The 27064-nt window shown below is 48.1% G+C and overlaps 1 protein-coding gene across 1 annotated transcript in view; it reads left to right on the top strand.

The window, feature by feature from the left end:
• Positions 1-27064, top strand: part of noc2l (NOC2-like nucleolar associated transcriptional repressor) — a 170326-nt gene that overhangs the window by 108005 nt on the left and 35257 nt on the right. The window contains 5 exon segments of the mRNA XM_078238736.1: positions 411-524; positions 4357-4458; positions 8988-9131; positions 15972-16085; positions 18764-18899. Coding sequence (XP_078094862.1) covers positions 411-524; positions 4357-4458; positions 8988-9131; positions 15972-16085; positions 18764-18899 — 610 coding nt within the window.

Below are 27064 nucleotides of genomic sequence, written 5' to 3'. Positions count from 1 at the left end.
TCATCATGTCTGTGATCACGGGTCACTGTCTGTGTGGAGTTTGCACATTCTCCCCGTGTCTGCGTGGGTTTCCTCCGGGTGCTCCGGTTTCCTCCACAGTCCAAAGATGTGCGGGTTAGGTTGATTGGCCAGGTTAAAAATTGCCCCTTAGAGTCCTGAGATGCGTAGGTTAGAGGGATTAGCGGGTAAAATATGTGGGGGTAGGGCCTGGGTGGGATTGTGGTCGGTGCAGACTCGATGGGCCGAATGGCCTCCTTCTGCACTGTAGGGATTCTATGATTCTATGTTTAACTCCCACTGTCTGAATATATTCTCTGACCAATATTGTAACCTGCGAATAATTTTAAAAGCGAGGAAGTGTCATCTATTCATGTATTTCCCTCTCATTGTAATTGTGTTTGTCTCCCTAGGTTTTCCAACAGGTCGATTTCAACAAGAAGCCTGGCCGGATAAGTGTTCGCCCAATCAACTTTGCCGTGGTTCTTAAGTTATCCAATGTGAATTTGCAGGAGAAAGCTTTCAGGGTAAGCGGTGCACTCAGAGGTGACCTTGTTCATTGCCCGTGTGACCTAGCAGCTATTAAATGGGATTATAAGGATTATGATCACGGAAGTGCGATGCATTAGAACGCCTCCCTGTCTCTCTCCAAAGAGGAACGAGAGTGACTTCAGTAAGAGTTGTCTGCTTGCGGGCCTCGTTGTTTGGGGCTCATTCAGAAGCAAGAGTGCTCAGTCATTACAAGTGAGAATGTGTTGCAGAGTGGGCGTCCCGTCTGTATTAATGGATGGAAGGAAATGGATTGGGAAGCGATTGCATTGTTTCACTTTTATTTCGTTATTGGACGCAGGTGTAAATGTCGTACGGTTTGGTCAGGCCCGAATAGCGGGAGAAAGGGCCGGATCTGGCTGCAGGGGTGAATGTCCCAGCAGCAGGCTCGGAAGAGAGCGGGAATCCCGCTTGGAGAAGGGGCATCTGACCACGTGCAATCCTGCAGCGGGCAGCCAATTAGCGCGGCTGAGGGGTCCAGCCGGTTTCGTGGTGGGGCCGGGCGGTGAGTCGATGCCCCTCCCTCACCGTTACATGGGTGGGAATCTCCCTGTCAGACAGGCAGAACGTTGCTGCTGCCTTACAAGGGTGCTGTTTAAATATGGCACCCAGACCTTTGAGTGCCATGTGGTAACAAAGAACGATACATTTGGAATACTGCGTCCAGTTCTGGTCGCCACACTACCAGAAGGACGTGGAGGCGTTGGAGACAGTGCAGAAAAGGTTTACCAGGATGTTGCCTGGTATGGAGGGTATTCGCTATGAGGTGAGATTGAGTAAACTAGGGTTGTTCTCCCTGGAAAGACAGAGGTTGAGGGGCAACCTAATAGAAGTTTATAAAATTATGAAGGGTATAGATAGGGTGAACAGTTGGAAGCTTTTTCCCAGGTCAGAAATGACAAACACGAGGGGTCACAAGTTCAAGGTAAGGGGGTCAAGGTTCAATACGGATATGCGGGGGACGTATTTTACACAGAGGGTGGTGGGGGCCTGGAATGCACTACCAAGCAAGGTGGTTGAGGCAGACACGCTAGGATCATTTAAGACTTATCTAGACAGCCACATGAACAGACTGGGAATAGAGGGATACAAACGGATGGTCTAGTTAGGAACACATGATCAGTGCAGGCTTGGAGGGCCGAAGGGCCTGTTCCTGTGCTGTATTGTTCTTTGTTCCCACACGGTAGTCAAAGGTCCGGGTGCCATATTTAAACAGCACCCTTGTAAGGCAGCAGCAGCGTTCCGCCTGTCTGAGAGGGAGATTCTCACCCAGCTTTTCACCATTTTCATGGCCAGCACGGTGGTTAGCACTGCTGCCTCACAGCGCCAGGGCCCCAGGTTCAATTCCCGGCTTGGGTGACTGTCTGTGTGGAGTTTGCACGTTCTCCCTGTGTCTGCGTGGGTTTCCTCCGGGTGCTCCGGTTTCCTCCCACAGTCCGAAAGACGTGCTGGTTAGGCGCATTGGCCGTGCTAAATTCTCCCTCAGTGTACCCGAACAGGCGCCGGAGTGTGGCAGCTAGGGGATTTTCACAGTAACTTCATTGCAGTGTTAATGTAAGCCTACTTGTGACACTAACCCCCCCCCACCTCCGCTGGTCACCTTCAAACCTTCTCCCCATCATCCGCCATCTCTCCATCGTCATTGTCAACCCTCTCTCTGTCACCCTTGACCTGCCCTTGTTTACCCTGACTCCCCCAACCCCACCTTTGACCTGACCTCAACCAATCCAGATCTCCCTGACATGCATGAGCTGCCTTTGGTGGAGCACTGTCATCCAGCTCCCTCCCTCTGACTGCCTCACCACCCTGTGTCAGGGCCTGCAAACCATGGCCTGACCTCACTGAACGCAAGGCAAAGCTTAGCCACCTCTCCAACAAACACCGAAGGAAGGATGTGCTGGCCTCATCGAGGGTCCAGAGGAGGTTCACAAGAATGATCCCAGGAATGAAGGGTTTGTCATGTGAGGAGTGGTTGAGGAATCTGGGTCTAGACTCGATGGAGTTCAGAAGGATGAGGGGGGGATCTAATTGAAACTTACAGAATACTGAGAGGACAGAGTGGACGTGGAGAGGATGTTTCCACTAGTGGGAGAGACTAGAACTCGAGGGCACAACCTCAGAGTGAAGGGACGCTCCTTTAAAACTGAGATGAGGAGGAATTTCTTCAGCCAAAGGGTGGTGAATCTGTGGAACTCATTACCACAGAGGGCTGTGGGGGGCAGGTCATTGAGTGTCTTTAAGACAGGGATGGATAGGTTCTTGATCAATAAGGGGATCAGGGGTTATGGGGAAAAGGCAGGAGAATGGGGATGAGAATCAGATCAGCCATGATTGAATGGTAGAGCAGACTCGACGGGCCGAATGGCCTAATTCTGCTCCTATATCTTATGGTCTTGTGGTCTAAAGGCCCCGATACAAGAAACGCAACTGCTAGATCATAGAAACCCTCCAGTGCAGAAAGAGGCCATTTGGCCCATCGAGTCTACACCGACCACAATCCCACCCGGGCCCTCCCCCCATATCCCTACACATTACCCGCTAATCCCTCTAACCTACACATCTCAGGACACTAAGGGGCAATTTTACCACGGCCAATCAACCTAACCCGCACATCTCTGTTACTCACTGCAAATTCACCAAAATCTACATTGCTTGCTTGATGTCACCCTTGACCAGTCGTGACTCTGCTGCTGCCAACTTAATCACAAAGATTATAATTTAATTTGATTGCCATGTGTTTTAATGAGTATGCAAGGCTTGGGGGGTCGGTTAGCTCAATTGGCTGAACAGCTGATTCGTAGAATCATAGATTCCCTACAGTGCAGAAGAGGCTATTTGGCCCATTGAGTCTGCACTGACTGCAGATACTCTGGCAGAGTATCTTCCCCTTCCCTAACCCCGTAATCCCATACATTCCCCATGGCCAATCCATTTAACCCTGCACATCTTTGGGGTATGGGTGGAAACTGGAGCACCCGGAGGAAACCCATGCTGACACGGGAAGGACGTGCAGACTCCACGCAGACAGTGACCCCCCCCCCCCCCCCCAAGCCAGGAGTCGAACCCTGTGTTGTGAGGCAGCAGCGCTAACCACCGTGCTGCCCTGCTGAGCCCCGTAACAAATAGAATGGTGGAACATTCCTTCCTCCGCTGCGTCTATGGTAAGCTCAGCATTACCTGCCAAGAGTGCGCTACTTTAAATCCCTTCTGCAAAATTTGCATTCCACGTCTTTTCTTTTTGAAGTCTTTGTGATTTGTAGCCCTTGGAGCTTAATAATTTTCCGAGTTCTTTGTTCTATCACTTTAATCTACTCTAGGGCCTCCGCCAACAGCAACCGAGGTGGGGGTCCACACTGAGTCCTTTCACACTGACAGTCCGGTTAATGATTTGTTGCAGTGCAACATCCAGTAACAAATCCTGTGAATGTCTGCACTTAATCTGATTTCCTGCCCTAGTACCAGAGTTTTGCATTAGAATTCCCAGAGGCAGTCAACATGTCAGTACCTGGGTGATAGCAAATCATCCGTCGTACCAATCATTTGTTCCAATTTGCACTAAGAAATTGCCTGCTTTTTGCAGGGATGGTATTCCATAACTTATTCCGTTAAGACGCTGAGCCCAGTTCTTTTCCAAGGGGATAAATCTTCTGGAAAGTCCACACTGACAGTGAGGCGCACAAGCTGCCATTGCTAAGATGCAAAAAAAAGAAGTGTGTTATTGGATCGGTTATTATCTGTAATTTCCAATTTTGTATCTGAGCACATTTACGGACGATCTTTTATTTTTGGAATTGTGGTTTTGCCTTGCAGGACGGTTTGATCGAACAGCTGTATGACCTGACTCTGGAGTATTTTCACACACAAGCACACACCATAGCTTTTCCAGAACTGGTGTTGCCTCTTGCTATTCAGGTTTGTAGTAACTAATGCTGATGGTGTGAGTGTTGTGTGTATTCTGTTGCATTTTTTTTGTATTCATTCATGGGACACGGGCGTCGCTGGCTGGCCAGCATTTATTGCCCATCCCTAGTTTCCCGAGGACAGTTGAGAGTCAACCACATTGCTGTGGTTATGGCGTCACATGTAGGCCAGACCAGGTAAGGACGGCAGATTTCCTTCCTGGTTAGGTGCATTGACCTGAACAGGCGCTGAAGCGTAGGGGAATTTCACAGTAACTTCATTGCAGTGTTAATGTAAGCCTTACTTGTGACCCATAAATAAACTTTATTTTACGAAAGGACATTAATGAACCAGATAGGTTTTTCCGACGATCGACAATGGTCATCTTAGATGATAGAAACCCTACAGTGCAGAAGGAGGCCATTCGGCCCATCGAGTGCACCAACAACAATCCCACTCCAGGCCCTATCCCCACAACCCCACACATTTACCCCACTAATCCCTCTAACCTACACATTCCAGGACACTACGGGCAATTTAGCATGGCCAATCCACCTAGCTTGCACATCTTTGGTGTGTGGGAGGAAACCCACGCAGACACGAGGGGAGAATGTGCAGACTCCACACAGACGGTGACCCAAGCCGGGAATTGAACCCGGGACGCTGGTGCTGTGAAGCAGCAGTGCTAACCACTGTGCCACCGTGCCGCCCAATCAGTAGCTTCTTAATTCCAGATTTTTTTTATTGAATTCAGATTCCACCATCTGCCGTGGCGGGATTCGAACCCGGGTCCCCAGAACATTAGCTGAGTTTCTGGATGAATAGTCCAGCGATAATACCACTAGGCCATCGTCTCCCCCGATGGTATTTGTTCTTTAAATTGAAGTGTAGAATTCCACACTCGGGTAAATGCATGTTTTAAGCATGCAGAAGCGACTCAAGCTTTCTGCCTGTACCTCACTGCCGCTGCATGTAATTTACTGCATTAACTGCGGGTTAGGTTGACCCCTTAGTGTCAGGGGATTAGCGGGGCTAAATACGTCATCCATTGACTCCGTCTACACTTCCCGCTGCCTCGACAAAGCAGCCGGCATAATTAAGGACCCCACGCACCCCGGACATTCTCTCTTCCACCTTCTTCCGTCGGGAAAAAGATACAAAAGTCTGAGGTCACGTACCAACCGACTCAAGAACAGCTTCTTCCCTGCTGCCATCAGACTTTTGAATGGACCTACCTCGCATTAAGCTGATCTTTCTCTATACCCTAGCTGTGACGGTAACAACTACACTCTGCGCCATCTGCTTTCCTTCTCCTTTATGTACTCTATGAATGGTATGCTTTGTCTGTGTAGTGCGCAAGAAACAATACTTTTCACTGTATCCCAATGCACGTGACATTAATAAATTAAATCCAATCAGTGCCAGTCAGTCCAAAGATGTGCAGGTTAGCTTGATTGGCTGTGCTAACTTGCCTCTTCATGTCAGGGGCATTAGCAGGGTAAATACATGGGGTTACGGATATAGGGCCTGGGTGGGATTGTGGTCAGTGCAGACTCGATGGGCCGAATGGCCTCCTTCTGCACCGTAGGGCTTCTATGATTCTAGGAACTGTGCAATGCTCATGTGTCCTATTTGCATAATGGCAGATTTTTTTTTTGTCGAAATCCTCCAAGCTTCGATAACGTGGCACTTTCCACCTTGAAAAAATTAAACTGCAGCATTTCACCGCTTGGAGTTAAACTTTCCTCAGACTAGCAACTTCAGGACTGGGTGCTGGATGCAACGTTGGATACCCCGTCATCAGCCCTCTCACCAACACATGAGGTCTAGTACCTCTTCTAGAGGTAGCTCCTCTTCCCCCGCCGCCGCCGCCAACCCCCCCCAAGGTTGGTCGCACGGAACCCGCCACAACATTTATGTTGGAAGAGAGATTGTCCCCTGGAAATGGACGCACGACCGCATGGTTTGAGGTTTATGGCACTTGTACAATTCAGTGGGAGCGGGGCAAGGCACAACACCGTACACAGGGGTGACTGGAAAAGGAGAAGAAGGTGATATCTCTGGGTTCCGAGGTGGCACCGAGACCCTCCACAGTTCCATTGCAGTTTGGAGGAGAAGGCGGATCAGGCACTCGCTTGAGATAATCGTTCGCTCCAGCAAGGCTGCCAGGAATATAAAATTAGCTACACACTCCAAAGGCATTTTTGGACGGAGAATGCAAAAAGGATAACAGGAAAATGATAGCGCGGTGCCAGCCAGCTGGAAACAATTTCATAGAAGTGAAAAGAAACATTGCGTCTGTGTTTGAGTTCTCCGACAGCTTGCATTGTGTGATCTTCACCAGGTCCTTAACACACGGAGCCAGTAGAGCAGTAGCTGTTGTTATGGTTCAGGTCAGAAACTCCCAAGTGTTTTATGGAGCCCACCTGAATCATAAGTTTTGCATCTTGAATTTGGCTAGGATAAGCATGAGATCTTTCACTTCGGGTATGATTCAAATGACCCACTAGGGAGCTTTTATCAAACAAAGTTGAATTAAGAATATAGTTCACATGGATAATAAGAAAATTAGCAAGAACGTTATCAATTGCAAACAAGAAACAAAATAACCACTACAATGTATAACCCTTAATTAACATTTCTAATGTGTTCCAATTAAAATCGAAATCCAGTAAATAAAACCCTTCAAACAGGGTCTGTGTGGAGTTTGCACATTCTCCCCGTGTCTGCGTGGGTTTCCTCCGGGTGCTCCGATTTCCTCCCACAGTCCAAAGGTGGCTTAGGTTGATTGGCCATGCTGAATTGAACCTAGTGTCAGGGGGATTAGCAGAGTAAATATGTGGAGTTATGGGACTAGGTGGGATTGTGGTTGGTGCAGACTTGATGGGCCGAATGGCCACCTTCTGCAGTGTAGGGATTCTATGGATTCTAACAGATTTATCACGGCCTAGGCTAACTTAATACAGGAATCCAGCTCCCTGGGTTGAATGCTGATTTCAAATGATCTCGAAAACTCAGAGCAGCATGTAGCCTTCAAAACACCAAAGCACAGATTCTGTACTGCAGGACGGCAATAAGCTATGCTTTGAGCTAACTGGTAAAACGTTCAAAGTAAATACGGAGAGAGAGACTTCTTTCAGCTATGCTTCTAATGCTGCAGCCAAAACGAAACGAAAAACAACCCATGACCGGCACACTTGTTTTTTCTCTTTCTCCTCTTACCAATGACATTACCTAAAGCCCTGAGCAGCAGAGATCATGATTTTTTTTAAAAATCTCTTAAAGGGATACTAAGGAAATTTGGCATCTCAACCATGACTCCTATCACCTTTTACAGATGCACCATAGAAAGCATTCTTTCTGGTTGTATCACAGCTTGGTATGGCTCCTGCTCTGCCCAAGACCGCAAGAAGCCACAAAAGGTCGTGAATGTAGCCCAATCCATCACGCAAACCAGCCTCCCATCCATTGACTCTGTCTACACTTCCCGCTGCTTCGGCAAAGCAGCCAGCATAATTAATAAGGACCCCACGCACCCCGGACATTCTCTCTTCCACCTTCTTCCTTCGGGAAAAAAATATAAAAATCTGAGGTCACGTACCAACCGACTCAAGAACAACTTCTTCCCTGCTGCCTTCAGACTTTTGAATGGGCCTACCTCGCATTAAGTTGATCTTTCTCTACACCCTAGCTGTGACTGTAACACTACATTCTGTGCACTTTCTTGTTTCCTCATGTTCTGTCTGTATAGCGTGCAAGAAACAATACTTTTCACTGTATACGAACACGTGACAATAAATCAAATTAAATCACTAACGTCACACTCTTCCTGTTTGAGCTTTGTTTCATCATGTCTGATCAACACTTGGCTGTTTCCCCCTCGATGTTTGCCAAGCCATTCCCCCTCCCCCGCACTATACTTTGAAATATTTTCACCACTTCCTAAATTGTGTACCAGAGCAAATGCTAACCATTAATTTTAAAGTTTATTTATTATTTATTCACATGTAGGCTTACATTAACACTGCAGTGAAGTTACTGTGAAAATCCCCTAGTCGCCACACTCCGGCGCGTGTTCGGGTACACTGAGGGAGAATTTAGCGCGGCCAATGCACCCTAACCACCCTAACCAGCACGTCTTTCAGACGTGGGGGGTGCGGGCGGGGGGGTTGGGGGGGGCGGGCGGGGGGGTGGGGGGGGCGGGGGGTGGGGGGGGGCGGGCAGTGGGGGGGGGCGGGGCGCCACAATCTCCGACAGCACTGCAGCAGGAGCTTGGTACGAACGTTCGGTAAGATCGCGCCATGCTGTTTTGGTCAGGCCACATCATATGGCGTCATTGTTGGAGGGTGATAGAGACTGACGAGGGTATTGAGGGCGGAAGGCTGGTGGGTTTGGAATGGTGACGTGGGCAGAGTTTGGCAGGGATTTTTTGGTGGGGGGTGGGGCCTGAGGGTCTGCGTTCTGCGGTTGTGATTGGGGATAAATTGGGTTGGTCAAACACTGGCTGCCTGGTCCGACGTGTGGCTCCTTTTGTCTTGCAGCTGAAAGCCTTCCTCAAGGAGTGTAAAGTGGCCAATTACTGCAAACCGGTCCGGCAACTACTGGAGAAACTGCAGGAAAACTCCACCTACTTGGCCAGCCGGAGGCAGGCGGCCAACTTCAACGTGGTGGATAAGGAGGCTGTGGTAAGTCTGTCCAATCGCTTCATGTCCTCTGTAGACGTTCCACCCGCCACACTTTGACCGTGGGGTGAGCGGGAGGGAACATTTTTAAAGCAGCTTCCTCACTGTCCTGTTGGCAACAAGTTGAATTTGTGAACCAGGAGTGCCAGATGCTGCAGTTGGTCAGGGGAAGAGGGTGCCGTGCGCTGCTCAATGGACATGCCAGTTGGGGGTCAGGAGGTCATGAGTTCACATCGCCTTGACCCATGTCCAAGCAGAATTCGCAACCCTACCCTCTGCACATTCCGCACTGCAGCACAAGGACAGTACTTTTATTTTGCAGAGAGAGGTGTCTGTATATTGGAATCATAGAATCCTACAGAGCAGAAGGAGGCCATTCGGCCCATCGAGTCTGCACCAACCACAATCCCACCCAGGCTCTATAGCCATAACCCCATGCATTTACCCTAGCTAGTCCCCCTGACACTCATTTAGCCTGGCCAATCTAACCAACCCGCACATCTTTGGACTGTGGGAGCACCCAGAGAAAACCCACGCAGACACGGGGAGAATGTGCAAACTCCACACAGACAGTGACCCGAGGTTGGAATTGAACCCGGTTGCCTGGTGCTGTGAGGCGACAGTGCTGACCACTGTGACGCCCTATTGAAATTAACTCTCAGAATACGATGTGAACTCCGACAAGTGATGCATTCAATTCTCCTGGAGCCACAGATTCAGACAAGTCATTCCTTGGCTTTCATTCCACTGCCAATGTTACAGCACAAATGACCATTCGGCCCATTGTCCGATTGCCAGCTCTCTGAAAGATCCAGCTACCCAGTTCCATTGACCTGCCTTTCTCTCAATCGTTTAAACTTTATCTTTACATTTTTTATTTAGTTTGCTCTTGAAAGATTTTCCAAGATACTGTTTTGTCATTGTTACACAGATTTAATTTAAACACCTTCCAAGCATTTCAATTTAAATAGACAAACAAGGACAGTAATTCAATTATTTCTTTATTTAACACTTCTGATATCAACTCAAACATAAACAGTTGCAACTCATTAACTCTTTCCTGAACTTTAACACTAAATGAACATCAACTTTCAACTGAGCTTTAACTCTTAAACTGCACTTTAACGCTAACTGAACATCAACTTTAACTATTTAACTGAAAATAGATACTACCGAGTTTAGGAAAAACTTGGCCAAGAAATATCCTCGATGTAGAATCTATCTTCTTCTTCTCTGAAGCACCCTTCAGGGTACAAGCTTTGTTGCGATGGTTGTTCTCTTGGAGTTATCACTGCCAAACAAAGGACACATGTCTTTCATCCACAATTCTCCACTTGTATCCGGAAGATTCTCTGTCATCCAGCCAAATGTGTCACCAGAAACCGATCACATGACTCGAACATCCTGTGAAACTACTTCTGAACGAAGCCATGATGCTTAGTTCGTTTGGCATGTACCACACATTGCAGCCATAAATCGGAGCCACGACGTCTCAGTTAATGTAAACAACTTCCCTGATCTGACCAACACTGGAAGCTTCAGCTAGCAGTTCCCAGACCAGAGCCTCTTTACCACCTGGATCTGGTTTTAATCTATAAGTTGACCAAAATTCCCAGCATGCTTCACTTTCAGCCAGAATAGCCTTTATGAAGCCACTATTGTTGTTAAATCATTATTTTAGCCGTTCTTTCTCCATCCACAGTCACTATCCCATGTTAGGAATGTTACCATCGCTGAATCCTTCCCTATCAACATCCTGGGGGTTACCACTGACCAGAAACTGAACTGGACCCAGCCATATAAATACTGTGGCTACAAGAGCAGGTCAGAGGCTGTAGTGAGTAACTCACCTCCTGACTCCCCAAAGCCTGTCCACCATCCACAAGGCACAAGTCAGGAGTGTGATGGAATACTCCCCACTCGCCTGGATGAATCCAGCTCCAATGATGCTCAGGAAGCTTGAAACCGTCCAGGACAAAGCAGCTTGCTTGATCGGCACCCCATCCTCCCACTTAAACATTCACTAATCTCTTTATCATCAATGCACAGTGGCAGCAGTGTGTACCACGTATAAGATGCACTGCATCAACTCGCCAAAGCTCCTTCAACAAAACCTCCCAAATCTGTGACCTTGAATACTTAGAAGGGCAAGGTCAGTAAACGCAATGTCACCGCCTGCAAGTTCTCCTCTGAGTCACGGGCCCACACTGGCTTGGAACTACATCGCTGTTGTAGCCAGCGAAGGAACAGACAGTTTTCTGCACAGCAATGTGATAGTGCCCAGATAATATGCTTTTTTTTTGAAGGATACATATCCGTCAGGACACAGGGAATAACTCCCATGCTCCTCCTCAGAATAGTGCTGTAGGATCTTTTACATCCACCTGATGGACGCTGTTCCACCCGGAAGATAGCACCTCCAACAGCGCTGCACTCCCTCAGTACTGCGCCAGAGTGTGTCTGCTTTTTGATTCGTGTGCTCAGGTTTCTGGAGTGAGACTTGAACACACAACCTTCTGACTCTTAAGTGCTGACCACTGAGCCAAGGCTGATGCTACATGTGAGGTGAGAATAGGAATCGGAGAGGTCAAGTAAGCGTGTTTAGAATTATTTTTATCAACAAACATTTTGAGGGAATGAATACTTTGATTTGATTTATTATTGTCACACGTATTAATATACAATGAAAAGTATTGTTTCTTGCGTGCTATACCCTTCATAGAGAAGGAAAGGAGAGGGTGCAGAATGTAGTGTTACAGTCATAGCTAGGGTGTAGAGAAAGATCAACTTAATGCGAGGCAGGTCCATTCAAAAGTTTGATGGCAGCAGGGAAGAAGCTGTTCTTGAGTCAGTTGGTACGTGGCCTCAGACATTTGTATCTTTTTCCCGACGGAAGAAGGTGGAAGAGAGAATGTCCGGGATGCGTTTGATCCTTGATTATGCTGGCAAGTAGAAAGTGTAGACAGAGTCAATGGATGGGAGGCTGGTTTGAGTGATGGACTAGGCTTCGTTCACGACCCTTTGTAGTTTCTTGCAGTCTTGGGCAGAGCAGGAGCCCATACCAAGCTGTGATACAACCAGAAAGAATGTTTTCTATGGTGCACCTGTAAAAGTTGATGAGAGTCGTAGCAGACATACCAAATTTCCTTAGCCTCCAGAGAAAGTAGACGTATTGGTGGACTTTCTTAACGAGAGCGCCGGCATGGGGGGACCAGGACAGGTTGTTGGTGATCTGGACACCTAAAAGTTTGAAGCTTTCGACCATTTCCACTTTGTCCCCATTGATGTAGACATTACTTTGGAATGAAGTAGAATTGAGCAGTTTTATTGCTATAAACATCAAGTTTTGAGGTATATGAATTGAAATCTTAAAGAATGGACAGTGAACGAGATGCGGCACTGCCCTGAAGTTATTGTCAGCTTCATTTTATGGTTCTTGCATAATTGATTTAAGACTCTACTGATTTGCAAGCACGTATCTGGAAACGTAAGATGCTTGTGCGCGAAATACTTTTATTCCCATGTGAATTAAGTTGAGCAAGAGTTAAGTGTTGTCTGAAATATTGATTAAATGAATCTCCATTGGCAACCCCATTTAGGCAGGTCAGGTGTGCACCAACACTGATTGGCTGCTTGATACTTATTTGACCTCAAATTGACAGCCAGGTGGTTGAAAATTTAAAGTATTTGTTTATAGATGTTGCTTGTGTGTCCAAGGCCTCTCCAGAGGCTGGAGTGCACCATTGAGGCGGCCATTTCAGTGCCGCACTGAGGGGGTGCAGCACTGTCTGAAATGCTGTCCTTCAACTGAGATGTTAAACTCAGGCTTTGCTGCCTTCCTGATTTACCGTTTTTTTGTTAAGTCTCATGGTTCTATTAAAGGAAATGCCGACCTAACCAGCATTTGTCGTTGATCCAGCACCACCGGAGTTGGTTCAATAGGACAAAAGTGTTATGGTTCAGCTCAGAAACTCCAAAGTGTTTTATGAAGTCTGCTTGGATCATAAGTTTTGCATCTTGAATTTGGCTAGGATAAGCATGAGATGTTTCACTTCAGGTATGATTCAAATGACCCACTAGGGAGCTTTTATCAAACAAAGTTGAATTAAGAATATAGTTAACATGTATAGAAATAAAATTAGTAAAAACGTTTATCAATTACAATCAACAACAAAACAACCACGATAATGTATAACCTTTAACAAATATTTAAAATGTTCCAATCAAACCAAAACCTTCCAGAGACAAAACCATTTAAACAAGTTCAACACAGCAAAGACTAATGCTCACGTGATACTGAAATTGAATCCTTTGGTTGGCGAATTGAAAACTCAGTCTTGTAAGTTCTAGTCGTCCTCTTGACACACCCAGAACAGTTTGACGTCAGAACAGCCTCCCAGAACCCCGGGTAGACTCTGGTCAAGCCACCCACAGCAGACTTTCTACTCCAGGAAGGCTTTCAGCTAACCCGCAGAATTTCCAAAACCAGGGAGAGAGAGAGACTTCTTTTCAGCTTGATGTCCCTTCTAAAAACTCAAACCTGCAGCTCAGAACTGAAAATGAAAAAGCTCCTACCAACCAGTCTTCCTCCTCCCAATGCAGTGTCAGAAAAGCTAATCCCAGAAAGTACCTGAGGGCGCCATTGAAGCCGCTTCAAGGAGCAACAAAAGGACATCTGGTAGACAGCTCAGCAGCAATGAGAAACACTGAGGCTGTGAGAGCTCCAGAGATCATGGTTTTTAAAAAAACCTTTCCTAAAGGTACACTAACATCGCAAAAGCAACATTGGGGAGACCAATTGCAGACTGGGTGACCGCTTTGCAGAACACCTCGGTTCAGTCCGCAAGCGGGGCCCTTACCTTCCAAGTCCATAGAACCATAGGATGCCTAGAGTGCAGAAGGAGGCCATTCGGTCCATTGAGCCTGCACTGACTCTCTGAAAGAGCATCCCACCCAGGCTCTCCCCTCTGCCCTATCCCTGTAACTCCTCACATTTAGCATGGCCAATCCACCTAGCCTACTCATTCTAGAACACTAAGGGACAATTTAGCATGGCCAATCCCACCGAACCCGCACATCTCTGGAGTGTGGGCGGAAACCGGAGCACCAAGAGGAAACCAACACACAATGTGCAAACTCCACATGGACACTCACCCAGGGCCAGAATTGAACCCGGGTCCTGGGCGCTGTGAGGCAGCGGTGCTTATCCACTGCGCCACCCGTGCCAGCTAAGTCGCCTGTTGTTTGAATTCTCCACCTTCCTCGTACCCTCACCTCTCTGCCTGCTGCGGTGTTCTGGGGCAGCTCAATGCAAGCCCCATCTTCCGATTAGTCATCCCTCTGACTCCTGGACTCAACATTGAGTTCAACAATCTGAGGTCAGAAACCTCCCCCCCCCTCACCCGCACTTCATTTTGTTCTTTGCTGGCTTGTTTTGTTCTCTGCTTCCTTTCTGGCTTCCATTACTTTGAGTTTGAACATCATCCATTCAGGATCCAGCCATTCTCACCTCTGCTGGACACATCGTTCGTCTGGTCACATGTCTCATCACCATTTACTCCCTCCCTTACTCTCCACTCTATTCACAGACCTTCCAAAACCTTTTTTTTTTTGTCCCCCCCCCCCCCCCCCCCTTCCCTGTTTCACTTGTTCAAAACCTCCCCGCATTTCTAACTTCCCCTGGTTCTGATGAAGGGTCATCGACCTGAACCACTAACTCTGTCCCTCTCTCCACAAATGCTGCCAGACCAGCTGAGCATTTCCAGCGTATTCTGTTTCTCTTTCCGATTAGATGTTAGTTGATCGTGTTGCTGTTTGAGGCAACTTGCTGTGCGTAGAATTAGCTGCCAATCATCCCTTCATTCCGACAGTGGCAAAGCGTCCAAAGTACTTGGTGGTCTCCTGAGGTCCTGCAACGCGCACCTTGATTCTTTTCTGAGAAATGTGAATATTAACAACTCGGAACCATAAAGCTTCTTTCCTTTTCTTCTTCCCAGTGGTTAATGATGTTGCTAAATTACTTTATTTCGATTGCAGTAGTTTAGAATTCGCAAAACCTTCACAGAATCCTACAGTGCAGAAGGAGGCCATTCGGCCCATCGAGTCTGCACCGACCACAATCCCACCCAGGCCCTATCCCCATAACCCCACGTATTTACCCTCTTAGTCCCCCTGACACTAAGGGACAATTTAGCTTGTCCAATCCACCTAACCCGCGTATCTCTGGACTGAGAGAGGAAACCGGAGCACCCGGAGGAAACCCGTGCAGACACGGAGGAGAACGTGCAGATTCCACACAGACAGTGACCCAAGCCGGGAATCGAACCCAGGTCCCTGGCGCTGTGAGGCAGCAGTGCTAACCGCTGTGCCACCGTCCCATCCATGACAAGGACCTCGAGGGGAGGTGATGGCCTAGTGGTATTATCGCTAGACTATTAATCCAGAATCTCTTCCGGGAACCCGGATTCGAATCCCACCACGGCAGATGGTAGAATTTAAATTCAGTTTAAAAAAAAAATCTGGAATTAAGAATCAACTGATGACCAGGAAACCATTGTCGATTGTCGGAAAAACCCATCTGGTTCACTAATGTCCTTCAGAGAAGGAAATCTGCCGTCCTTACCTGGTCTGGCCGACATGTGATTCCAGAGCCACAGCAACGTGGTTGACTCTCAACTGCCCTCCAATGGCAACTAGGGATGGGCAATAAATGCTGGTCCAGCCAGCGACGCCCATGTCCCACAAATGAATTTTTTTTTAAACTGTTAGCCAGCCTTTTGTAACCCATCTCCCTGGTTGTAGATCTGCTTTGATGAGGCTGTTTGTTTATTGTGTGTGTGTCAGGATTTATGGGAGAAGGCGCTGAGGGAGGAAGGTACGCCTCTACAAAAGTACTACTGCAACTGGAAGAAACTGAGGGAAAAGGAGATAGCGCTGGAGATCACCGGCAAGGAGCGGGTATGTTGAAGCGTCTTGAGAAACATGCTCATTGGACAAAACACCCAAACTTGTTTAGAAATAACGATTTGTGTGACTGCATTTAGGCAGTTTGGAAAAGATTAACAATTTATGAAAAAAAGCCTTTGATTTCCTGTAGTTTTAAGTCTGAGCACACGCCTCGGGCAAATCCGGTCGCACGAGTAAGATTTCTTTTGGTCACGTTAATTGCCGGAATTTTACCGCCTTGCCCACCCGAGGCCAACAGAGAATGCCGTTACAGATAGAATCATAGACGCAGAAGGAGGCCATTCGGCCCATCGAGTCTGGGCCGACCACAATCCCACCCACGCCCGATCCCCATAACCCCATGCATTTACCCTGCTAATCCCCCGAACACCAAGGGGCAATTTAGCATGGCCAATCCACCTAACCCGCACATCTTTTGACTGTGGGAAGGAAACCGGAGCAGTCGGAAGAAACCCACGCAGATACGGGGAGAATGTGCAAACTCCGCACAGACAGTGACCCAAGGCCGGAATCGAACCCATCTCCCTGGCACTGTGAGGCAGCAGTGCTAACCACTCTGCCACCCTATCCACTATAAAAGATATTGAGTTTCTGTGCCTGATTAAATGGGGAGAGTTTAAAATGCACAAGGGGTTTTCCTTTATCAAAAGAAGCCACCAATCTACCCCACCGCGAGTGGGAGACAATAGATGTGGTGGTACCACGGTCAAGTATTTACACAGACCCTACAGACCTTCTGGGAAATTATTGTTAAGAGCCCAAAGGATACTGGCACTGGAGGGGGTGCAGAGAAGATTCACTGGGTTGATTCAGGAGTCGAGAATGTTGGCTTATGAGGAGAGACTGAGTAGACTGAGGCTATACTCATTGGAATTCAGAAGAATGAGGGGAGATCTTATAGAAACATATAAGATTATGAAGGGATTGGATAAGATAGAAGCAGGGAAGTTGTTTCCACTGGCAGGTGAAACTGGAACTCGGGGGCATAGCCTCAAAATAAGGGGAAGCAGATTTAGGACTGAGTTGAGGAGGAACTCCTTCACACAAAGGGTTGTGAATCTGTGGAATTCCCTGCCCAGTGAAGCAGTTGAGGCTACCTCATTGAATGTTTTTAAGGCAAGGATAGATACATTTTTGAACAGTAAAGGAATTAAGGGTTATGGTGAGTGGGTGGATAAGTGGAGCTGAGTCCACAAAAAGATCAGCCATGATCTTATTGAATGGCGGAGCAAGCTCGAGGGGCCAGATGGCCTACTACTCCTCCTAGTTCTTATGTTCTTATTAAGTTGTAGATGCCAGCCACTTAGAAATCTCAACTGTAGAATAGAATCATAGAATCCCTACTGTGCAGAATGAGGCCATTCGGCCCATTGAGTCTGCACCGATGACAATTCCACCCAGGCTCTATCCCCGTAACCCCACATATTTCCCTGCTAATTCCTCTGACCTACGCATCCCGGGACACTAAGGGGCAATTTAGCACGGCCAATGCATCTAACCAGTGTGTCTTTGGGCTGTGGGAGGAAACCGGAGCACCCGGAGGAAACCCACGCAGACACGGGGAGAACGTGCAAACTCCCCCACAGACAGTGACCCGAGGCCAGGAATCAAACCCGGGTCCCTCGAGCTGTGAGGCAGCAGTGCTAACCACTGTGGCGCCCCGTTGGACAATGAGTGTAATCGTGGGTGGGGTAGACACCTGGGCCCAGGGTAGATAAATCCCAGTTCTTCCCCTGGGGATGGCCGTCATATTCCGATTAACCCTGTTTTGAATCAAAAGTTTCGATGACACTTTCAGGAAACCCCGTGGTTTAAACAGTCACGTCAGACTTAAACATTAGCGTGGTTGGCCTCCTTAGTTTAAAGGCGCTTTGAAGTCCCAAACGTGTGAGCCATTAATCTATCGGCATTAGTGCTCCAGACAGTTGTTTGTTTAGTTGTCTCGTTTAACTGAGCTCAGTGAATCTTTCCCAGCGGATTTAATCGACGGAATTCAGTGTCCCTTCGGTTTTTTGTGGGATTTGCTGTTTGGGAAATTAGTGACTGTTTGAAAGGGAGTCAAAATGTAACCAGAAGCACCTCAAAACTGTGCCTCTTCCCACAGCTGTCCTCCCTAAAACTTAGCAAATCATTCTTTAATTAGAAATCATTCAGCTTTTGACAAAGGGTTGTCTGGACTCGAAAACGCCAGCTCTTTTCTCTCCTTACACACGCTGCCAGGCCCTGCTGAGATTTTCCAGCATTTTCTCTTTTGGTTAGCAAATTATTCATCTGTTTTGTGTGTCGCGGTCCATTTTTTTTTTTTTACTTAAACCTCGTGACTTAGCCTCTGCCCCGGGGAGAACGAGTGTGGGGGTTGATGAGGTTGCTTCAGGGGGTCAACTCCCTTCCTGTTCTTCCCACTTCCCCGCCACGGTTAGAGGGAATCTCCCTTCGCGTCCCGAAGAGTCCGGCGCAGAAGCCAAGAAAAGCCGAGCAGTGGATGAGTTCTTAAAGGAATGTCGCCTTGAGGAGCACCTTTGCTTATCTGTAGTCGCTCAGGCGTCTACGCAGATAGAGAAACGCTTTTGATGCCCCTCGGTGTTTTAAGTCTGCGCGCGGAGGGTGGACTCTGTAGTAAATGTTTATTTTATATTTCACCTTCTCGTCTCTTCTCCCTCCCCCACCAGATGGAAGAGCTCAATTTCCCTGCGATCATACGCAGGAAGTTGCAGGAGAGCAAAGTGAAAGACAAGAAAGAGTTGAGGGATCTCTTTGAGTCTGACAGCAGCTCTGATGATGAAAGCAGTGGGCTTAAAGTGAAAGGTATGTTTTGAAAACAGTACTGGAGTTGTGGGAGGGGGTGGGGGGGGGGTGCGAGGGATGACACTGGTTTTGTTTAACTAAAGAATAATTCCCTCCCTCCCTCCCCTCCTCCCCGAACCCCCATCCTCCCAACCAATAACTCCAATCTCAGAGACTGAAATTGGTGTCACAGTGTGTGTGTGTGTCAATGTACGGACTGCCACCCCGGTTTCAGCGTGAAGTGGCGTTAGGTTCATGCATCTATAGGGACTATGATGTGGAGATGCCGGCGTTGGACTGGGGTGGGCACAGCAAGAAGTCTCACAACACCAGGTTAAAGCCCAACAGGTTTATTTGGTATCACGAGCTTTCGGAGCACTGCTCCTTCATCAGGTGAGTGGAGAGTTGGGTTCACAAACACGGCATATATAGACACGGACTCAATTGCAAGATAATGGTTGGAATGCGAGTCTTTGCAGGTAATCAAGTCGTTACAGGTACAGACAATGCGAGTGGAAAGGGGCGGCATGGTGGCACAGTGGGTTAGCACTGCTGCCTCACAGCTCCAGGGACCCGGGTTCGATTCCCGGCTCGGGTCACTGTCTGTGTGGAGTTTGCACATTCTCCCCGTATTTGCGTGGGTTTCCTCCGGGTGCTCTGGTTTCCTCCCACAGTCCAAAGATGTGCGGATTAGGTTGATTGGACATGCTAAATTAACCCTTGGTGTCCCGGGATGTGATGGGTTAGAGGGATTAGCTGGGTAACTAAGCGGGGGTAGGGCCTGGGTGGGATTGTGGTTGGTGCAGACTCGATGGATCGAATGGCCTCCTTCTGCACTGTAGGGATTCTATGATTCACTATCTATAGGGACCATTCTCAGTGTGAAGAGGGCTTGGATTGTTTTCTCCAGAGCAGAGAAGGCTGAGGGAGGGGGGGACGTGATTGAGGTGTATAAGATTATGAGGGGTATGGACAGGGTGAGTAGGGAGCAGCTGTCCCCCTTTAGTTGAGGGGGGTCAGTCACCAGGGGGCATAATTTGAGGGTGAGGAGCAGGAGATTCAGAAGGGATTTGAGAAAACAAATTCACTGAGGGTGGTGGGAATCTGGAATACGCAGCCTGGGAAGGTAATGGCGGCCGGAAACCTTACACCCTTTACAAAGTATTTGGATAAGCACTTGAAACATCGTAACATTCAAGGATATGCGACAAGTGCTGGATAATAGGATAAGCGTGTCTCAGTTATTGTCGGTGCAGACTCGATGGGCCGAAGGGCCTTTTAGAACATAGAAAAGCTACAGCTCAAACAGGCCCTTCGGCCCACAAGTTGCGCCGAACAATTTCCTTACCTTCTCGGCTCATCTATAGCCCTCTATCTTACTAACCTCCATGAACCTATCCAAAAGTCTCTTAAAAGACTCAATCGAATCCGCTTCCACCACCACTACCGGCAGCCGATTCCACGCACCCACCACCCTCTGAGTGAAAAACTTACCCCTAACATCTCCTCTGTACCTACTCCCCAGCACCCTAAACCTGTGGCCTCTCGTGACAACCATTTCAGCCCTGGGTAAAAGCCTCTGAGAATCCACTCTATCAATACCTCTCAACATCTTGTAAACCTCTATCAGGTCACCTCTCATCCTTCGCCTCTCCAAGGAGAATAGACCTAGCTCTCTCAACCTATCCTCATGAGGCATACCACTTAATCCCGGCAACATCCTCGTAAATCTCCTCTGCACCCGTTCTTTGGCTTCCACATCCTTTCTGTATTGAGGCGACCAGAACTGGGCACAGTACTCCAGGTGGGGTCTGACCAGGGTCCTATACAGCTGCAGCATTATCTCCCGATTTCTAAACTCAGTTCCTCTATTGATGAAGGCCAGTATTCCATACGCCTTCTTAACCACAGCCTCTACCTGCGACGCCTCTTTGAGCGTCCTACGAACCCGGACCCCAAGATCCCTCTGTTCTTCCATGCTGTTTTCTATGCTGTATAACTCTATGACTGTGACCTCAAGCATATTTCACCCTGAGACATGAGACTGCCCACCACAAGCCCATCCTTCGCTGGTTGGAGTTCCCTTACACCGGTGATGGGGCAACCTAGGCTAGTGAATGGGCTGCATGAGTGGCCCTCCCTCATCTCATTGGGCTGCAAGATTGAAATCGGGCTTGGTCACTAACCGCGACCCCGTGAATAAGATTAACTGCATTTAGCCGAATATTTCATAACGAGTTATAGAAAATGCTTCATCATTTATATATTAATAGAATTCTCATCAACCTCAAATGGTAAAAACAAAGGAAATATTGACGCTTTGGACACAGCGCACGGCTCTCACAGTCAGTGTTGTGAGCGATCAGCACCCACCTCACTTCACTCACCCCTTGCTTTATATGGGAATCACTTCAGTCACACTGGTAGGAAAAAAACTACATGGGTGGAAATCAGCAGATGCGGCAACTGCGCACGGGCAGCGGTCAACAAACTGTCTCATGGGGCCGCACTCGGAACCCCGATGGGCCTCAGGTCTGTCCGCCACTGTCTCACACTGACTCAGTGATCCCGAAACGCAGCCCTCACCCCAAACCTTCCAAACTCGCTCCGACCGGTGACCAGGGAGACCGACCGGCAACGGGCGAGGGAAGAAATGGAAGGAATGCTGCATAAAACCATTCAAATGGAGGGCACAGCCGCTAAAGGTGTGTAGCTTCCACCATGGGTTTCCTCCGGTGCTCCGGTCTCCTCCCACACTCCAAAGATGTGCAGGTTAGGTTGATTGACCATGCTAAATTGACCCTTAGTGTCCCAAGATGTGTAAGTTAGATAGGTGGCAAATGTGTTTTGTTTTTATTCATTCATGGGACATGGGCATCGCTGGTTGGCCAGCATTTATTGCCCATCCCTAATTGCCCTTGACTAGGCCATTCCAGAGGGCAGTTGAGCATTTCTGTGTCTCTGGAGTCACAAGTAGGCCAGGCCAGGTAAGGACGTCAGATTTCCTTCCCTGAACGACATTAATGAACCAGATGGGGATTTCTGACAATTGACAATGGTTTCATGGTCATCAATAGATTCTTAATTCCAGATTTTTTTTAAATTGAATTCAAATTCCACCCTCTGCCGTGGTGGGATTCGAACCCGGGTCCCCAGAACATTAGCTGAGTTTCTGGATTAATAGTCCAGTGTTAATGCCACAAGACCATCGCCTCCCTTACAGGGAGAGGCCAGGGGAGAGGGCCTGGGTAAGATACTCTGTCAGATGGGCCGAATGGCCTCCTCTGCACTGTAGGGATTCTGTGATTCTATTCTATTCTATGAAACTGTGCAGAGTTCTGGTCTCCATTTTGTAAAGAGTTTACTGAGGCACTGGAGGAGGTGCAAAAAGAGATTATTCGGATGATTTCAGAACTCGGTAGTTCTGCTTGACAGGAAAGATTGGACAGGCTTGGGTGCTTTTAACTGGGAAAGGGAAGACAGAGGAATGAGCTTTTTTTTTAACTCATCCGTGGGACATGGGCGTCGCTGGCTGGCCAGCATTTATTGCCCATCCCGAGTTGCCCTTGAGAAGGTGGTGGTGAGCTGCCTTCTTGAAACGCAGTAAGAGTTTTAACAACACCAGATTAAAGTCCAACCGGTTTATTTGGTAGCAAATGCCATTAGCTTTCGGAGCGCTGCTCCTTCGTTAGATGGAGTGGATATCCACTCCATCTGACGAAGGAGCAGTGCTCCGAAAGCTAATGGCATTTGCTACCAAATAAACCGGTTGGACTTTAATCTGGTGTTGTTAAAACTCTTACTGTGTTTACCCCAGTCCAATGCCGGCATCTCCACATCTTGAATCGCTGCAGTCCACATGCTGTGGGTTGACCCACAATGCCGTTAGGGAGGGAACACCAGGATTTTGACCCAGTGACTGCGAAGGAACGGCCGATATATTTCCAAGTCAGGATGGAGAGTGGAGGGGAACTTGCAGGTGGGGTTTGGTGTTCCCATGTATCTGCTGCCCTTGTCCTTCTAGATGGAAGTGGTTGTGGGTTTGGAAGGAGCTGTCTAAGGATCTTTGGTGAATTGCTGCAGTGCATCTTATAGATGGTACACACTGCTGCTACTGAGCGTCAGTGGTGGAGGGATTGGATGTTTGTGAATGAGGTGCCAATCAAGTGGGCTGCTTTGTCCTGGATGGTGTCAAGCTTCTTGATGTTGTTGGAGCTGCACCCATCCAGGCAAGTGGAGATTAATCCATCACACTCTTGATCGAGGCCTTTATGATGATGTGAGCAGAGACGTAGAGGAGATAATTCCACCCGAGGATGAGACCAGACACTGAGGTATCACATTTTAAGATTCCTGTTTGGGCTGTGGTTCCACTGGCGACCCTCTCAGCTCCAAGTCAGAAGGTTTGAGTCCCACTGGTCAGCACAGGTGATTGAACAACTGAAGAAGAGCAGGGAAGTTCTCCCTGGTGTCTTGGCCAAATATTGATCTCTCAGCCAACATCACAAAGACAGATTATCTGGTCATTTATCACATTGCTGTTTGGTGCAAATTGATTGCAAAGTCTCCTCCATTAGGACGGTGGCCAAGCTGAAAAACATTTTGTTGGCTACAAGTCCCAGTCGAGGACTTGAGCTCAATAATAAAGGCAGACAGTCCAGTGCCGCAGTCAAGGAACAGCACACAGTTGGAACCTTCATTCAGACATGAAAGATCCAGTGACACTATTTCGAACACGGGCAGGGGAGTTCTCCCCGGTGTCCTTACGGCACGGTGGCACAGAATCCCGACAGTGTAGTCGAGGCCATTGGGCCCATCGGGTATGCACAGACTCTCTGACAGAGTATCTTATCCACGCCCTCCCCCCAGGCCTCTCCCTGTAAGGGAGGCGACGGCCTCGTGGTATTACCACTAGAAATAATTAATCCAGAAACTCAGCTAATGCTCTGGGGACCCGGGTTCGAATCCCGCCAAGGCAGGTGGTGGAATTTGAATTCGATAAAAAATATCTGGAATTAAGAATCTACTGATGACCATGAAACCTAATGCTGCCTCTCAGCGCCAGGGAACCGGGTTCAATTCTGGCTTGGGTCACTGTCTATGTGGAGTCTGTACATTCTCCCCGTGTCTGCATTGGTTTCCTCCGGGTGTTCCGGTTTCCTCCCAAAGTCCGATAGATATGTTGGCCATGCTAAATTGTCCCTCAGTGTAGCTGAACAGGCGCCGGAGTGGGTTGACTAGGAGATTTTCAGAGTAACTTCATTGCAGTGTTAATTTCAGCCTACTTGTGACACTAATAAATAAACTTTAAACTAATATTTATCCCTCAGCAAGTATCGCAAAGAACAGATTATCTGGTCATCATCGCGTTGCTGTCTGTGGGAGCTTGCTGTGCACACATTTTCTGCCATGTTTCCTACATTATAATAGTGACCACACTTCAGAAGTACGCCAAAGATGCTTTGGGACACCCTGTGGCTGTGGCAGGCGCAATGTAAAATGGAAGTTCTTTTTGTTTTTTTTTAATAGTCACTAATAAATCCGAAGAAGGAATTCTGGAAAAATGTATTTCCCAAAGGTAAAGCCTGCCCGCCACAAGGCGACTCGCAGCGATGGGAACTTTATGAGCACGAGGTAGAGAAGGACAGAAGACAAAAGGTTGAAGGAGGCTTGGGAGGTGGCACAGTGGTTAGCACTGCTGCCTCACAGCGCCATTGACCCGGGTTCGATTCCCGGCTTGGGTCGCTGTCTGTGTGGAGCTTGCACGTCCTCCCCCTGTCTGCGTGGGTTTCCTCCGGGTGCTCCGGTTTCCTCCCACAGTCCGAAAGACGTGCTGGTTAGGGTGCATTGGCCGTGCTAAATTCTCCCTCAGTGTAACCTAAACAGGCGCCGGAGTGTGGCGACTAGGGGATTGTCACGGTAACTTCATTGCAGTGTCAATGTAAGCCTACTTGTGACTAATAAATAAAACTTTAACTTTTCATGTGGAGCGTGGACGTGTTGGGCCGAATGGCCTCCCTTAGCTCTGTTAATGCTTTGCGATAATCTTGCTCGTGACTGACTGACAAATGTAAGAAATGCCCCAAATCTGCAATACTGACATTTGCATTTTAAAAATGCTGGAAGGTTAAAATTATTACATTATTTAAAATGTTCAATTCATGTTGAATCTGTCTCGGGTGCAGCTTTGTTGTTAATATTGCACCTCGTTAGTATGGCGGAGGTTAATCCTACAGTGGGGGCATTCTGACCAGAAACTTATTTTCAAACCCGTGGCAATTTCTCTGCCAAGGGCAGCTCCAATAAATATCTATGATGTCCTTCTCTTAACTTCCTGCTTGGTGTCACCGTTCCCCTTGTAAAAAGCCTTGGGTTGCTACTAAGCAACTATTGATAACAGACCACATCTGCAGCTTCTCTGCTGTTGGAGGGAATATAATCCTGTTCACTTATTTGTCAGTCTGTATAACAAGATAACAGCAAAATGGCTGGTGGCTTCGTGGAGAGACCGGGTGCTGATGTGAGTTAGACAAACTGCTTCCATCTGTGAGGATTGCCCACTTGTGTTACTGAGGAACAGTGAACTTGGTTAGTCGCAGTAAGTAGTCTCACAACACCAGGTTAAAGTCTTACAGGTTTATTTTATTTTTTATACTTTTCCAATTCAATCAAATCAAGTCCAATTCAGAGTCTCAACAAGTTGAGACATTTCAGATCCAGGCTGACAAGACAGGGCGAGCGACCAAACCACCCTGTCCTGGGCCTGATCTACATGAGCCAAGCTGATTGGAGAAGGGGGAGGTTCCTCCTCCAAGACTTGAGCTCATTTGCATCTTAGCCAAAAGGCCGAGATGCCGCTTTAAAAATATTTGGTAGCACGAGCTTTTGGAGCGCTGCTCCTTCGTCAGATGAGTGAAGGGGCAACGCTCCGAAAGCTTGAGCTACCAAATAAACCTATTGGACTTTAACCTGGTGTTGTGAGACTACTTACTGTGCCCCACCCCAGTCCAACACCGGTAACTCAACATCTTGGTTAGTCGCGATACAGTTTCCTCTTGGACGTGGACCACAGCACAAAACATCCCATAATTGGCCGCTAAAATTGGAATATTCATTCCAATTGGAATAGTTGATGTGGATGTTGGGCTTTTTTTTTCATTCATTCATGGGCGTCACTGGCTGGCCAGCGTTTATTGCCCATCGCTAGTTGCTCTTGAATGGAGTGTCTCGCTCGGCCATTTCAAAGGGCGGTTGAGAGTCTACCACATTGCTGTGGCTCTGGAGTCACATGTAGGCCAGACCGGGTAAGGACGGTAGATTTCCTTCCCTAAAGGACATTAATGAACCAGATGGGTTTTTCCGACAATGGTTTCATGGTCATCAGTAGACTTTTAATTCTAGATTTTTATTGAATTGAAATTTCACCATCTGCCGTGGTGGGATTCGAACCCGGGTCCCCAGACCATTACTCAGGGTCTCTGGATTACTCAATCCAGTGACAATTCCACTGAGTTGCAATGGGGAAGAGGGGAGGGAAATGGTTGGAAGAAAATAAACAGCCCGTAAATCCACTGGGGCGAAAGGCCTCTGTGAGCAGCTGCCCATCAGCCGGCTCAAGAAGCCGACCGCGACCACCCCGGCACCTTCCGGAGATCCGCCGCTACCAGAAGTCCACCGAGCTGCCAATCCACAAACTGCCCTTCCCACGCCTGGTGCGGGAGAATTCCCAGGACCTCCAGACCGACCTGCGCTTCCAGGGCTTGGCCATCATGGGTCCTGCAGGAGGCCAGCAAGAACTTACCAGGTGGGGCTGTTCCAGGACACCAGTTCGCCAGCCATGTCAAATGGGTCACTATCACACCCAAGGACATTCACCTGGCAGATCCAAGGGGAATGGTCCCGATCCACTTTTAGCTGCGTGGGAATTGTAACAGATCTACGGAGGCGGCAGTCCCTTCACTAACATCCCTTTATTTACAAACTCTAAGATGAGTACACAGAGCGCTAGCAGTCTACCTCCAGGGGTGTCAGACGAACTGACACTCAGGGTTAAGTACAAGGCAGAGATTCCCTGATTGACCCATCAATTGGATCCTTAATCAGGGAGTTCATACTCCGATTGGTCAACCTCAGTGGCCTGACTGAAGTCACTACAGGAATGAGGAAAATACCACTAGACCCCCACC

This window comes from Mustelus asterias, chromosome 22 (genome assembly GCF_964213995.1).
Source record: "Mustelus asterias chromosome 22, sMusAst1.hap1.1, whole genome shotgun sequence".
In the NCBI taxonomy this organism is placed as follows: domain Eukaryota; kingdom Metazoa; phylum Chordata; class Chondrichthyes; order Carcharhiniformes; family Triakidae; genus Mustelus; species Mustelus asterias.
This window is presented reverse-complemented; position numbering and strand designations above follow the sequence as displayed.